Source organism: Phyllostomus discolor, chromosome 1 (assembly GCF_004126475.2).
Source record: "Phyllostomus discolor isolate MPI-MPIP mPhyDis1 chromosome 1, mPhyDis1.pri.v3, whole genome shotgun sequence".
NCBI classification, from domain to species: Eukaryota; Metazoa; Chordata; class Mammalia; order Chiroptera; family Phyllostomidae; genus Phyllostomus; species Phyllostomus discolor.
This window is the reverse complement of record NC_040903.2, coordinates 134,286,403-134,302,327: the sequence shown is the minus strand read 5'-3', so window position 1 is coordinate 134,302,327 and position 15,925 is coordinate 134,286,403. Positions and strand designations below refer to the sequence as shown.

At 41.2% G+C, this 15,925-nt stretch overlaps 1 protein-coding gene across 5 annotated transcripts in view; it reads left to right on the top strand.

The window, feature by feature from the left end:
- NPAS3 (neuronal PAS domain protein 3) overlaps positions 1 to 15,925 on the top strand; it is an 854,510-nt gene that overhangs the window by 787,781 nt on the left and 50,804 nt on the right. For all 5 annotated transcript variants that reach the window (XM_028506629.2, XM_036029409.1, XM_036029402.1 and 2 more), the window contains one exon: positions 1,868 to 1,986. In XM_028506629.2, the coding sequence (XP_028362430.1) occupies positions 1,868 to 1,986 (119 nt within the window). The remainder of the gene's footprint in view (positions 1 to 1,867; positions 1,987 to 15,925) is intronic.

Here is a 15,925-nt window from a genome sequence, read left to right as displayed (position 1 = left end):
GCATTCCTTATGAGAAAAAATTGGTTCTAAGGGTCTCTGATCTTGTGTTTTAGTAAAATAGAACTGCACGGCTGACTGACAGTTTTGATCTAAAGCATTTACGTTTAAGTTTTGATCTCTCTGCTTTTGATTAAAACTAATGAGCTCATTTAATTCAAAATGGGAATCTCTGATAAGAGAAATAAGGTTGATGTGATTGGATTAGAGGGGCAAATTAAACTCTTAGAGCAGAAGTTTGTGCTTATATAGTGTATTAAAAAGCTGTTGGCGTATTATGGCGTGTTAGATGATGAGAAAAATTTCATAGTAATTCATATTTAATCAGAAGAAATGAAAGTACTAAATATAACATGGCTCTGCTTTTCCCTCGAGTGATAAAAAGCTGTACATTTAAAATGACATCAGATCCATTCTCTCTAAAACAAAAAAAAAAAGAAAGAAAATCTTAAGAGAGACACATAAGAAAAGGACACTTGTCAGTGGTTCCATCAACCCAGAATAGAAATGCTATAAATATAGGAAAATGTAGTCGCATTACGACAGGAATGATACGAGAAAGGCCCCAGACCACAAATAGCAAGTTCCTCTTATTATATAGTAGCTCTCATTCTTCTTTCATGTGAACATCAAGTTGAATATAAAAAAAAAAACAGATTTCCATAGAAATATTTGGACTACATTTCATAATTTATAATCTAAACATTTGCTTGCCTCTTTTCTGTTTTCATAACTATTTTCATATACTATGTATTTCTTTCTTAAACCTTCACCCCACCCCAGAGAATATCACTGGTCTTTTGAGAATATCAGAATAAGGGCTGCTCAAAAGAAATCCTGTTTGTTGTTGAAACTATTTTTTTGTTGTTTTAGAATAAAAAGGACTTTACTAGTATTATTTAGTAGAATAAAATTAGAGTACTTATTAGGATTATAAAGTCCAAATTTTTTTTTTGCAGGAAAAAATCTATATAATATTTTAGAAGCTTGATTTTTTAAAAAATAGATTTATCTTACCTTCTAGATTTTTGCATAAAGGCACCTTTAGATCTACAAGACTGAAAACTACCATTTTTAAGTTTGTAAGTAAAAGTGTATTCTACTTAGTCTAAAAATATATAAAGGGAGAGGGTATCTTGCTTAAGAGAGAAGACCATTACTTTCCCATATCAGAACAAAGAAGTGAAAACAGAGACTGCTGTCCTGTGTGGACAAGGGCAGGGGACAAGCTGCCTTAGTGACAGGAAGGGCACGTTGGTATTGTCAGGAGCTTCTGTTTGTTTCTGTCTGTGTGTCCCAGTCTTGGCCCTCTATCTGTGTCAGTTGAGAAGACTTCATGCTTCTTATTCCCCACACTGAAGAAAATCAACCCAAGAAGGCAAGAGTAATGACCCTGATGGTTTTGTGGCTCTCAGAAACCCCAGTGGGCAAATGATACAAGACAGGTTCTCAGGGAGAACAAAGAGCAAGCCCCCTTACCCTTGCTCAGAAGTGTCTCTGCCCAAGTCTAAGTTGATCCCATAAATCTGGAGGTTTTTCTTTTTCACAGTTCTCTCCACGTGTGCTGGCCAGGCTTCAAGATGTGCTATCATTACTTACTTACTCTCAGACACCATTTAGGGAGCTGCTGGAATTTAAAATGCCTGAAAAGCTCTTGCTACAAACTGGAATGTAGTTACTTTGGATATTTTAATTTTTCCTTTTTATTTTCTGCAAAGTAAACATTTCCTAAATGAGGTAAATTGATTACTTGGCTCTTAGCACCCATCAGTCACTTATTTTTAGTTAACTCAAGGATCGCACCTGAGCAGTAGCTGGGAGGGGCTGTGCAGAGATCTAAATCATGTGTGTATGTCTTTGTATTCTTCAGTGGAGTCAACCAGCCCGAGTCTGCTAACCACTGACAACACCCTTGAGCGTTCCTTTTTCATCCGAATGAAATCCACACTGACCAAACGTGGTGTGCACATCAAATCATCAGGATATAAGGTAAGCTGGACTCTGGGATGGGAAATAGTTCTGTCTCAGGCCAATCCTGGATCATTTACACTGAGTTTCCCAGACACTTTGGATCCATATAGTCAACACATGTGAGCTTGAGCGGCCGAGAGTGTTCTCAGCTCCCTGCCCGTCTCAGGGTAGGGGCTTCATTGCACCTTTGTCCCATTTCAGACACTGCTGTACACCAAATGCCTCAGTGTAGTGTCTTTTCTTAAAACACCTGTTACTAATGCGCCAAGGGCTTCAGCACATGCTAGAAATTCACTTTGTTTGAGGTGAACCCAATCTATATCACTCCTTAAAATGAGTGTTCTAGGGTTGCTACTTATAAGAATTCCACTTCTGGCCCTGTCTGGCATAGCTCAGTGGATTGAGTGTGGGCTGTGAACCAAAGTGTCACAGGTTCGATTCCCAGCCAGGGTACATGCCTGGGTTGCAGGCCATAACCCCCAGCAACCATACATTGATGTTTCTCTCTCTCTCTCTCTCTCTCTCTCTCTCTCTCTCTCTCTCTTTATCTCCCTCCCTTCCCTCTCTAAAAAAATAATAAATAAAATCTTTAAAAAAAAGAATTCTACTTCTGCCACTTAACCCTTCAAAGTCCCTCTTTCTCTTTAGAGAAAGACTAACCATGTGAACAGTATATTGGTCACTTAAATTCATACATGTAAACAAGAAAATCAGGTTGGATGTCAGAAATCTTCATTTTGAGATTGCAGTTATTGAACAGTCATACCTTAGCAGACATAGAATGCTCAATATATAGAGTGTATGTTCCCCAACAACAAAGATCAAGTCTGGTGTCATTCTCTACATTATTATATGATTTTAAGGATAAAGATATAAAAGGCTTCTAATCTCAGGAAATTCCAACATTTTTGGTTACTATAGCAACATAAATTAAGACCTATGAAATTTATGAAATGCCTTTGGCAACGTGAATCATATCAATTTTCCGACATACTTATCAATGTGTCAAACAATATTTATTATAGGTGGGAGGACAAACAGAAGTAGAACATACCGTAGGTGTGGCCAGATGACCTTCCCCAGGGTTAGAATTGAGGGCTCTGACAGCTGAGCTCTGTAGCGTGACCACAGTCAGACATGGTAACTGTCATTATCACCAGGTCTTAAAAAATTTCATAAGTCATCAAGAGACTGACTAACAGCTGCGTAAAAGTTGGAGTCAGGCACTTTATTTGACATGAATTTTTCCGAGAAAAAGGAAAGGAAGTGGGGGATTGGGCCCTTCCATGCACCACCTTGAGCTCAGCTGTCCTAGTCTTAAGGGCACACGCAGAGCAGCCTGAACCTCGAACAGCGTCAGAAGCAAAGGAGAGGATGTGGGCACTCCGCCTGCGTAGCTCCAGCTGGCAGAGGCCTGTTACAAAGGGATCTGTTGGAGGAAAGAAAATAGACTGTACCCTCAGGGACATCTCGTATTTTCCTCCCTCACTGAACATAATACATTTATTAGTTGTTACCATGTGACATTAGTAGGTTTGGATTTCTATAGGTAAGCTGTGGGTTTAATGATTATTGTCACTCAAATGCAAGAAAGATGCATTCTTTGCATTCCAGCATTCAGGAGGCAAATGAAACAAGACAGGATTCTATAATGACTGGAGGGGCAGCCCTCGCCCTAATAGACATCAGTACAACCACTGCCTTCATTATGTTTATTATTCTCATTCTACTGACAATCCTCAGCTGCAGGGCTTGCTTTTGAGGATTACTTTTCCGTCTGTCAGCATTTGTTCCTGCCTTTAGTGGTTTTTCCTGGTTTGTAAGGGACATATCCCAGGAGTGAAGAAGGTAGGGCAGGTGAGGTATAGTTTGAAAAAGCAATATTATAATGTAATATCATTAGATAATTTAATATTCTGAAAAACAAAAAATGTATGACTTTCACATGACAAACTAGAGATATGAAAGCTCGGTAAAATTCTGGATCTGCCCAAGAGTGGGATGTCTGGGTAAAAAAAAAAATATGATGTAGGTAAATAGTTTGAGTTTCAATCTAGGCAAAACCTAGTGGCTTGGGTTCCATTTGTTTTGCCATAGGGACACCTCAGTGAAGCTGTTTTGCAACATGACCGGAAATTGGGCGAGCTCATTTTTTAAATATGAATACAACATAACTGTCATTCATTCATTCAACAAATATTTATTGAGCTCCTACTGTGGAGCCTATTCTAGATCCTGGAAACCCAGCAGTAAACAATAAAAAGTCCCTGCTTTCATGGCGCTACGTTCTCACCAGGGAGACAGACAATAACAAGTGACCAAAGAAAGGAGGTGGTTCCAGAGAGTGATGCTGGTTAAAATGACAACAGCTGACATTTACTCACACTACAGTGTGCTGGGCATGGCGCAGTGTACGTGTGTCAGCCCTCCCCACAATCCTAGAGTGGTTGCTTTCATTTTATAGATGAAATGAAGGCTACAGAGGTTAATGGCAAATCCAATGTCAGAAGCTAAAGAGACAGAGCTCGGGTTTGAACTCGGGGATTCTGGCTCACACCCTGTGCACTTAGCCACTAGGCTACCCCATTACATGGACAGTAAAGCAAGGTGATGTGAAGGGGTGGCTGATGGGGACCCCTTTAGGTAGAAGGGTCCCAGGAGGTTTCCCTGAGGAGGTGATGTGTCACCTGTGAGTGGTGAATGAGAAGGGACCACAATGAGAACAGATTGAAGAAAAGTGTTTCTGGAGCTCCTTGGGTTTAGGATTAAAGATACCTCGCAATAAGAAGGGGCCTTTGAAAAACAGAATGTTAAAAAGAACAACCTCGAATGTCCAGGATTGGAAAAGATTAGGAGCAATTCCCATTTCCATCAAACCATACATGTTCCAGCAACCACACTCCTCTGACACAACCCTGTCAGGACATCTTTCTCAGGATATCCCAAGTCTCCCTCCAATGCCTTATCCCCTCCCCAGAACTTCTAACACAAGAAGGGATTGATCCCCGGTTCCCCCAATAAGATGAATCATCCAGCAGACCCAGCTGTGCCTCCCTCCACCATGAGCCCCCCCTTGTTAATTAACCTTGCCTGAAAGTTCATGGGAGAGCTGTGGGGCCCCTGACATGACACAGCTGAGCGACATTCCTATTTATCTGCTCATTCTCAGTAAACAAATCTAACAGCCTATAAAACATTCAAATAAAACTGATAATCACCTCACCACCACACAATAAACACAAATAAAAAGAAACAATGATGATCATTTCTCCGTCCTCCAATATTCCCCCTAATTTACTACCATTGTGTGCTTCTTCCTTTCCCTTAGTGAAAGATCCCAGATGTCTTGCTCAGGGCAGGTCATTACATTTCGATTTTTTCTGTAACCTTGGCACCTGGACTCTTCTGACCTTTTCTATTGTTTTTTGTGCCCATTTATTAACTCTGTGACAGACACTATACCAAACACTTTATACTTATTTTATATTTCAGCTAATCCACTCATTATTTAAAGACTTTCTCTGTGGCAGGCATTGTTCACATTTTATATCCTATCATTACACACATTCTGCAGGCGGTAAAACTGAGGCTTGAGTGGGTTCAGCATGTTGTCCGTGTTCCAACATCTCTTCAGTAGCTACAGAGGCATCGGGATCGGTCCAGGCAGCTAGGCTCCAGGGTTTGCCCTCTTCACTCCTCTGCCTCGCTACTCACCGGGGCAAGTCCAGAGAAGGGCTCAGCATGAACTGCATCTCAACATAGGAGAAACTAAGCTTTGAAAAGAAAAACTGTTGCCTGGTGAAGAACTACCCTTTGTGGCTCAGCCTTTCCCACAGCACTAGTTTTAAGAGATTTGCAGAGATCCGCCATCCTTTCCAGGGACTATAAAACCCACTCAGGTACCCATGGCCAGGAATTCTAGTCAAATGAGTGCCCATCTGACTCTGCTCATCCAGTCAGAGAGCACAATCTAAATTGCTGTTGCTTCCATGCCCCAGTCCTCAGGAAAGCTGCCCTCTCCAATGAAGTTTCCTAACTGTGAGCTGACACTCACTTGTCTCTGTCTTCATTTGCTTTGAAATCCACAGCAACACTGTTATCTGGACCAGCCACTGCTTATGCCTCAGGGGCTTCCTCGATGTTTAGGTTCCTTGTTGGCCACATATCTTGGCATAACACAGCTCTCCTTTAAATTACATTGCATCAGTATTCTTCCTTCTTGTCTAGTCTAGGTGTCAAGAAACTTTGTAGGTATAGCACAGAAGGTAAAAGGAGATATGTAATCAAGGAAATTAGAGAAGTGAAGACTAATTGGGTTGCATCCTTAGCTCCTATCTTTGTAGGATAGTTTCCTTTGGCATGGGGCTGTCGATTTTCTAATCTGCTCTTGAATGCCACGAGCCCACTGTCACGCCTGGAGTAGGTACCCAATCACACGATGATGTCCTCGCTGTAATGCGTGAGAGAGCCTCCCGCACTGGGCAACACTGACAGAGAGGAAAGCTCCATCATGTTATATGATGTTGAGAATGTCTCTGAACTCTGCAGAGACAAAAATCTTCAAATATCAAGGGTTCCTGCTATAACACATATGAACACATTAGTAGGAGCTTGGGGAAACTCCAGGTCCCTAGGAATAAACAGCACCCCCCCCCCACCGGGGATGATTTGGATATGAATTTGCCTATGGCCACGTGTTGCACTACATGATTTCTGAAATCTCTCCAGCCTCCCTATAATAAGAGTCACAAAGCATAAGTAATAGAGAAAATAATGTGTAGGTTCACTAGTTTATTAGGACTGCTGATACACCTCAGCTTTAAGACTATATCGGAACATGAAGTAACCAATTACCCTTTCCTTTCACTTCTTCCTCCCATTTATGTATTTAATGTTAATGCACAGTGAAGTCTTGTTGCAAAAGACATCAACTTTGAGATTGCAAAAGTACAAAACTAAGATTTACATTTTGATCCCTTTGTGCAGATAGAGATAATCTAAACAGGTATTTCTCAGGAAATATTTTATTAAAATTATACCTAATATTTACAAATTATATGTCTTATTTTTGGTGGTACATGATCCTCCTTTTCTTGCTGTTCACTTAGGTGTGCAACAGAGTTGCACTGATAGGATTCGCAATGTCAGAATCATGGCCAAGTACATTTTAAAGTTGAAGGTTTTTCATAGGCAAAAGTATTCTTGACTAAATGTGCATACTGACAAGTTTCAAGATATCATACTAAAAGGGAATCATTACTTACTATTTCAATGACCTAGAATTTTAGCTCTTGGTTTAATTTTTTTTAAGATTTTATTTATTTTTAGGCAGAGGAGAAAGGAGGGAGACAGAGAAAGGGAAACATCAATGTGTGGTTGCCTCTCACACGCCCCCTACTGGGACCTGGCCCACAACCCAGGCATGTGCCCCAATCTGGGAATCAAACCTGCGACCCTTTGGTTCACAGGCCGGCGCTCAATCCACTGACCCATACCAGCCAGGGCTGGTTTAATTTTTTAATAAAACTCACAATACACAATCAAGTTCACAGTGCACAATGTCAAGCCCTCCTTCTTGATCCCCCCCCCACCACTGTAATGTGCTGCCAAAATTAGCTGAATTCACCAGCTTCTCTTTCCATTCCTCCAGTTTAATATCTCTTTCTGGATCTGTTGTGAGAAATTTGCAAGTTACCTCCCAGAAAATTTTACTTGCCATTCTATCCTGCAAGCTGCTCTCTGGAATATCTCTCCAAAGCCTCAGCAACCACTTACTCCTCGGCTCCTGTGTCATCAGTGGTTCGCAGTGCCAATGTATTCAAGGACCCGGCCCTAGCCTACCTTCCCACCACCACCTCTGTCATTCTTTCCTGGAGCCATAAATACTGATGCTCTAGGGAAATCCATCCAGCCCTCTTTCCTAAAGTGAGTTTGCATAGTCACACTGCTGTGCCTTTGACTGTGCTGTTTTCTGTTCCTGAAAGGCCTCTCTGCCACACTTCCACAGGGAAAAACTTAACCAGTGTGGCATCATGCGGGTGCCACTTTTTAGTTTTTATCTCCCCGGCTCCAAGCCTCAATTTTCTCACCTGTAAACTGAAGCTGTTAGCAGGACATAACCCAGAGAATTTTCCTAGGGATCAAATGAGATAACACAGGCTCACCTAAGCATCTTCTCTCCATTTGATGAAGCACTTTCATATAATTGTATAGGAATCTAACAATAGCCTTTTAGGTAACTAGACCTAGTTTCCCAATTTTGAAGACAGGTAAAACGGAGGCACAGAAATATGAATTGATTTGCCTAAGGTCATCAATGGTGAATGGCGAAACAGAGAACTATCCAGATCCTCTGATTTCAAATGCCTTCTTTCCAATACACGAAATTGGGTGCTGGGTCCTTCCTCATCCCGCTTTCTTCCCTCAGTGTGTAGCACATTGTGCTGCATGTATTGCCATCAGCAAATGTTGATTGGATTGAATTGCATGTTCTCTTTTTTTCTGAGGTAGCAATGAAGAAGGTTGTCATTAGTGAACTCTGTTATGTACCCTAGTGAACCAGCTAGTTGGCATCGGTGTCTTGGCTGGGATCACTGGTACAGCCACGAACACACATGACCATGCCATGACGTGCCCACACCCCCGGCTCTGGCCTGCCAGGGCAGCGTCCCTCTGTACCAGCACCTGCATATGATCAGAAGGAACCACATTCATAGCATTTCTGAGCCATTGAGGATTTCTTTCAGAAATGAAAACTAGAGTCATTTTAACATCACTTGTTCACCATGGCCTCTAATTGGTGTCTGGAGATTACCAGTTTCTTTCTAGTAAGTCATCTTTCAAGAACTTTTTTCTGAATATTAACATTTTAAGGTTCTAACTTTCTGACACTTAGAACTGTATTTGCTGATATCCTGCCTTCTGGCACAGTGCCACTTCTCAAAGACTGCTAAAAGTATGTGAAGTGTTATTATAAGAAGGCTGGTTCTTTCTTTGCCCAAGAGGACAACCATATGCAGTGAGTTTTAATTGTACCAGAGAAGCGTGGCTTGGAGGTGCTCCTAGCACCAATGTAGGGGCAGCATGGTGGTGGCCCTTCTCTGGCGGTTTCTAAGAGTATTCCCCAAACTTATCAGTTAGGGGTCCCTGCTCCTCCTGGATGAGTGTGGACAGACTAGACGCCATCTGATTGTTTCCTGCACTCAGAGATCCAGAGATGTTCCAGGTGTCCAGACATATCAGTTCTTCTCCTGAAGCCTTTCTTCGCCTCAGCTTTGTGTCATCTTGAAATGATGACTACAGTATTCTAAGCTGCACAAAATGTAACTGTCTTGTCAAATCAATAGATGAATTTTCAGAGAGACCAAAAATTCTGTCAGCCCATTCAGGCTTTCTAAGACCACGCATTTATTGCCTTTCAATCAACCCAGACACCCAGAATAAATTGAAGGAGAAAAAATTTCCAGGGTACTACTTACAGGTAGAGGTTATTGTGATGAAAAATGCAAAGAGAGGAGAGAGCCAATGAAATCAAATTTTTTAAATCCTATTATCACTTTTTAGTCCCTGTTCACCTCTGTACAATTGTCCATTACAACACAGTTTCCAGTGTCATTTTAAATACAACTGACATTGTTTCTGATCTCAGAGAATGTCCCTCCCATTACAAGGCATGACAGTAGCTCTGCCCTGGGATAGGTCATTTCTGCTGGGACTGATCAGCTGGCTATGTTACCGACTGGAGGCATAGTCACCTGCTGTTCTGTGAAGTGTCTGTGAATTCCGAGTGTCGGTGACTGCAGCCCAAGTGTGTTGCTAACTCACAGGTACTTAATTTTTTAGTATACAGATTTTAGAAAGAAGGTAGGAGAAGTGACAGCGTCCTGTCTTTTACTAGTGCTAGAACTTTTCAGACTGAGTTTATGAGTCATTCATCTAAGCATGATGGAAGTAATGGTCTCTTTAAAGATGGCATCACTGGTGCAAAACTTAACAATTCTTTCTGTGAATAATGTCTTAACTAATGCCCTTCAAAATTGTCATTAATGTCTGTGTAAAGATATTCTCAATATGATAGATTTTTAAAATAGAATCTCTCTATTATGAGACTTTGGCCTGTTAAAGTGTTTTAAAAGAAAAATAAACAAACTTAAGAACTAAAAATAAACACGAGTCCAGTTTCAGGCCCAGCATTCTCTGATGTTCTGAGGTGCCCTAACAACAGCTGCAAAGGTTCCCCCCAAATTCTCTCCTCATTCAGCAGTCTGAAGTAACAGTTATTTAACTCTTCACAGATTTCAAGGGCTCCCAGATACATTGCCCCGTTTGACTCAGTTACCTCAAAACTACTGCACTGAGAAGTAATTAAGCACAAAGGCGTGATGTCACACAGCCGAGGACTTGGACTTAATCCAGCCATTCCTGGCTCTGTGACTTTAAGCAAGCATCTGTTTCCTCCTGTAAAATGGGAGTGCCAACAGGACCTCCTTCATAAGGCTATTGTGAACTGAAGTGAGATAATGTAGATAATACTGCCCCACAATAAACATGCAATATATGTCCACATGTGAAGTTTCATGTTAATGGAACTTGCATTGTGAGGTTGATCAAGGTTAATGTGGACCACCCACCACCTTAACTTCTAAAGCTCTGCTTATGTACCTCTATCTATGGGAAGTACTAATTCATCAATAATATTTCAGATTATCTCCTGGAAGTTATAGGAGCTCTAGAATAATGAATGATTTATTTCAAATATAAAAAATGCATTTATTTCTGGGAAATTTCTCCCTGCTTAAGTGTCCTGAATATTGATTTGATTATAAGAGACAAAATATGACTGAAATACGTCATCTGCCCCTTTAACAAAAGGAACACATATGAAATGGTTTTCTTTGGAATTGATTTAGCATCATGGCAAGACTTATACTGCTTTTTAATGCAGGACATGAAGGAAGGACAGGGCCAATTTGATGTTGTTGATCTCTGGACTAAGCAGAGCCTTTAAGATCCTGTAGCTCACACGGCTCCACACTTTGGTAAAGCATATGTGTATGTGGGTAGATGTAGATATATAAAGATACAGATAGATATAGATATAGATGATATAGATATACAGATATAGATATATAGAATAGATATCTCCCTCTGGGGAAGGTAAGCTACCATCAAGGCATGAATCCAACTGCATCTCAGCGCCACCACACAGCACTCCAGAGGGGATTCCGTTGACTCGCTCCAAGTAAGGGGGAAAAGCCAGAACTCCGGGGCTCATATTGTCTCATGTAGGGACTTCCTGGGGGACAAGGAAGTAACCACATCTTTCCCACCTCTCTATGAATGCTTTCCACCATCAGACGAAAAGAATGGCCTTGTTGCAAAGCACTTTGAGTTACAAGAAGACTCTTTAGTAAACAAGGGAACCGTCTGTATGATCAGCTCTCAGTCCTCTGTAGTAATAGTCAAGGAGAGGCTTTGGAATGCTGCCTTGCCCATGTGCATGTTTAATCCGAACTACAAGTGGGCAATGGGTCTCTCTGTGTCGCCGTGTTGGAAACAGCACTTTTGGCTCACTGTTGGCAGTGGTCTCCAGAAACAATCCATATATGTTATCGTTAGGGTAGCAGTATTTATACTTCCCTTTCACCAGGGATTTTATACTTGCTTTTTCTTCTCCCTGGAGTATGTCCTGAGATAAACCCATGGCTGACATTCTTTCAGATTTCCACTCAAATGTCACCTCCCTTACCACCCCATCTGAAATAGCTCAGCACACCCTCCACATCCCCATTAGCTCTTTGCCCTGCTGCCCTTTGTCCTTCGTAGCCCTTGACATCTGAACACTATTTCGTAATTTATCTGTGTAAACTTTGTCTCCCCTACCGCAATGTAAGCTGAAGCTCCTAAAATAGTTTGAGACACCTAATAGAAATCTAACAAACATCTATTTAAGAAAATAAATAAATTTATAAATATTGGGCATCATTTGTGCAAAGGCCAAAACATATTCCCTCCTTGCATCAATATTCTAGTTTCTTTAAGGGGAATTTAGAGATGATTGTATGCAGCCACTAAATTATGTATTTTAAGTTTCCAGGCCCTATTTCTAGTAAGATAAATTGATGTTTCCTTCCTTTTCCTTTTAAAAAGGCTGCACTAATTGTTGACATATTCTATGATACATTTTTCATGCTATCATATTCAGTTTTTAAAAATCAACATGTATTTAACTTGTATCCCACTTGTACCCAGTTCTTGTAGCTAGAAGTCTGGAAGCACAACCGAGTTACTTGATTATTTCTTGGTTGTTATAAATATATTTACTAGTCCTCAACAGCCCCTTGTCCAATGTCCTTCAAACTCGTGGCTCCCTGGAGCAGTCATGAGAACGCAGCAGCTTAACAGGGGCTCACCCAGTGAGGGGAGTCAGACAGTTTCACGCCATTGCCAGCACTCCGCTGCTTACTTGCCATGTGACACTGGACAAGCAGCCTAATGACTCTGGGCTTCTGTTTCAGTGATACAGCAAAGTACAGTAAGTCTTTACTTAATATCGTCAACAGATTTGGCACTCAATTTTATCATCAGCTAATTGATACAAACAAGTTCCTACATCATCTCATCATCATCGGTGCTATAACAAAACAACATTATAATGAAACACAGTTGCACCAAACATTATTCGAGGAGCTGTGGTGTACAATAGACTGGATTTCAGCGTTCTTTAGTCACCTGATGGCTGAGATTACCTCCTCTTTAGCTCCACTCCCGACCTGAGGGTGAAAGGCCCTTTGGAACACTCAGCTGGAATGAAATAGAGAATCTGCTCCATCAGGAGGAGCCCCTGAGTGTTGGGGAGACGGAGGTCAGAGCCTACAGGGCAGTTCCAGTGAAGGCCACCCAGAATTGCCAAGAGCTGCCTTGCTCCAGTGCTGATTTGAGAACCTAAAATATTATAGGAATGTTTAATCACAAGCAAGAAGAGATCTGGGGGTTTTATAATTCTTAGGGAGGACTCAGTGAAATTTTGCACCTTGTCCTACATAGATTACATTCTGAGAAATCAGTCTAGATCCTGAATTAAGGGCCGAAGTAAAAGGCTGATTTGAGAGCACGACTCTGTTGCCTTACACAGTAACAGATTTCCTGTTCCTTTAGCACCACTCACTTTAACACCATATGTACTCATCCCTCTTTTTATGCCACAAACATAAAACATCATGTTCTGTTTATTTATTTACAGTTGGCTTCCTAGTGAACACCTTTCTAAGTGTTGTCTGCAGTGGTTGTAAGTTTCCATTCAAAGGGAATTGCAATTCACAATCTGCCTGGAATAGCCCTTCAGGCAGCTGAGTCCTGGGTAAATGTTCTTTAAATATTTTTCATTGACTGATTAATTTTACAGAGAGAGGGAGGGAAGAAGGAAAGATAGGGGGAAGAAAAAGAGATTTGTTGTTCCACTTATTTATGCATTCATTGGTTGCTTCTTGTATGTGCCCTGACCAGAATCAAACCTACAACCTTGACTCATCAGGACAACACTCTAACCAACAGATTTACCCAATATTGAACATAATTAACAGTTATTATAATTGTCAAACTCCTCAGTGAGAGGTACCATGGAATGTAAAACATTCTTACTCTTGAATTGTTATTCATTACAAACTACTATCTTCTCTATGGATATATATTTTCTCTCTTTCCACTGGAAAGATCTGGAGAGTAATGAGTAATACAGTTTGCTATGGACCCCTAGTAGCCAGATTCCAAGCACCTTGGCAGAGTGGAGTAATGTTAAGTTCTTTGCCTGTCATCGCTGAGGCACAACAGGGATGCAAAAGTGGCCTAGTACCCCCATGCTCTCAAGCACTCAGAGAGCCCTGTCGGTCAGTCACAGTGAATTAGAACCCAGAGGTCAATGGAATGACCGCAAGCCAGTCAGTCCGTGAAAAGAGAGTGAAGCTCAGAACCAGCAGATCATACTGTGACTGTCCCATGGAGGCCTGACAGCATGGTAAACCTAGAGAGGCCCCTTGTCCAATCTCTGTCCTCGGATGGCGGTTTTACCCTTGGAGAAAGCATCAGGGGAGGCGTCCCACAAGAGCCCATGACATATTTTGCCCCCCAAAGAATCATTTCCCTCCTGCATAAATCCTACATCCGTATCCTGCCATCCAGTCCTAAAAACTTTAAAAGGATGGTGTTCTGCCAGAGAAAATTCCTAGGTACCTGCTGATGATTTCCTTCCTGCTTAGAAGAATCTTTATGCAGCTGTGATACTGCAGACTGACTCTGTTCAAAGTACCAAAGAGTGCGGCTCAAGCGATAAGGGCATCGACGATGTTTGGGTTATAATGATGTCAGCTATTCCTCTTTTTTTCACAGCATCATTAGTAATCTGTCATTCTAATAATAACAATTCCCTTTTGACATCATGGAGGTAAGGAGAAATCATCACTGACATCAAAAATGAGGTGATATTTCAGCAGAATTATTTCACCAAAGATAAAATGGAAAGCTTTATTACTCCCCGTGCCTTTCAAGAAAGCTGAACAAGGCATATGCTGACCCTGGAGCTTATCTACTTCAGTTCCTTCTGGACTGATCTGAAATAACTAATTTTAATTGTTCCAACTAGATTTCAGATTATGCTTTTCCCCAAAGCTTTGCATCTACATAATGGAAACTTTTTTCAAAAACAAGCTTTGTCAGATCATAATAAACTGGGAAATCAAAAGAAAAAAAGTCAAGTGTAGCCCCCAATGATCTATAATTTTCATTCTTCAGCTTCACCTCTTGTTCCGAGTATTTAGGAATTGATTTCACTCAATCATACAGTCAATACTGATTGTGTACCTGTTGTGGATTACATACTCTGCTGGGTCCTGGGACGACGAAGATGGATAAAACACAGTGCCTGGTCCTGCGAGCAGAGTCTAGACCTAAGTGGGCACGCAGAGGAATGACTACGAGACAGTGGGGTGGACCCTGTACAGGAGGTGTGTTCCAGGAGCCACAGGATGAAGTATATCCTTCTGTCTGGGGCAAGAGGAAGGGCGCTCAAGTACAGCATCATTTTAGCCAGACATTAGAGAAGGTGACTCTATGCAGAGGGAACAGGATCAGCAAAGAGATGAAGGCATCATGTGCATGGAGCAGAAAGAGACCTGTTCCCTAGGAATCAGGGGTGAAGCCATCTAATCTGACTAATTAAGCAAATGAAGTAGAGCAGGAGTCTTCTTGTAGCACAGTGCCAGCCCAATGGGCGATAGCTTTCAGGATACAGGATGAAGATTAAGATTGTCACATTCTAACGAAACTTCCTGCATTCATTTTTTTTTAAAAGATTACTGTTTTCTAACAAGGAGACCAAGAAAGTCATTTTCAGCCTATAGGGTAAAGGAATAAATAAGTAGATTTAAGTAAGTCATTGGATAATTCCTTTTGAAATTTTCTCCATTTATTTTTCCTTCCACCATTCTGGCCTACCTGAGTGCAGGGACTTTTCCCCCTGAATCTTAGATGCTGGTATAAAGTAGACATTCCGAAAGGAGGAATATGACTTTCCTAGAGCCAGTAACTCAAGAACAACACTAAAGTCACTGTGCACTGAAATCTTAGATTATGAAATGAGTCAGAAGTGAGAAACATCACACAGACCCTAACTAACAGCGGTCTGCACACAGTTAGGGGTCTGAAATCTCGGGACTGTCTGGGGATTTGGAACAATGGGAGCACTGCTTCCATTTCAGCCAGCCTAACGTTTCCCTTAGACTGACTACTTCATCAGACTCCAGGCTTTAAGGATGATGACTTTTTCTCATTAAAAAAAATTATTTGTTCTTCAACTCATTTTACTTCTAATTCTAATGGACTCTTCAGCCCTTCTGCTAATTGTTGCAACACTGTTTTACGAACAGTGTTATCTGAGCACCCAGTGGCTTTGTTCCAGGAAGAT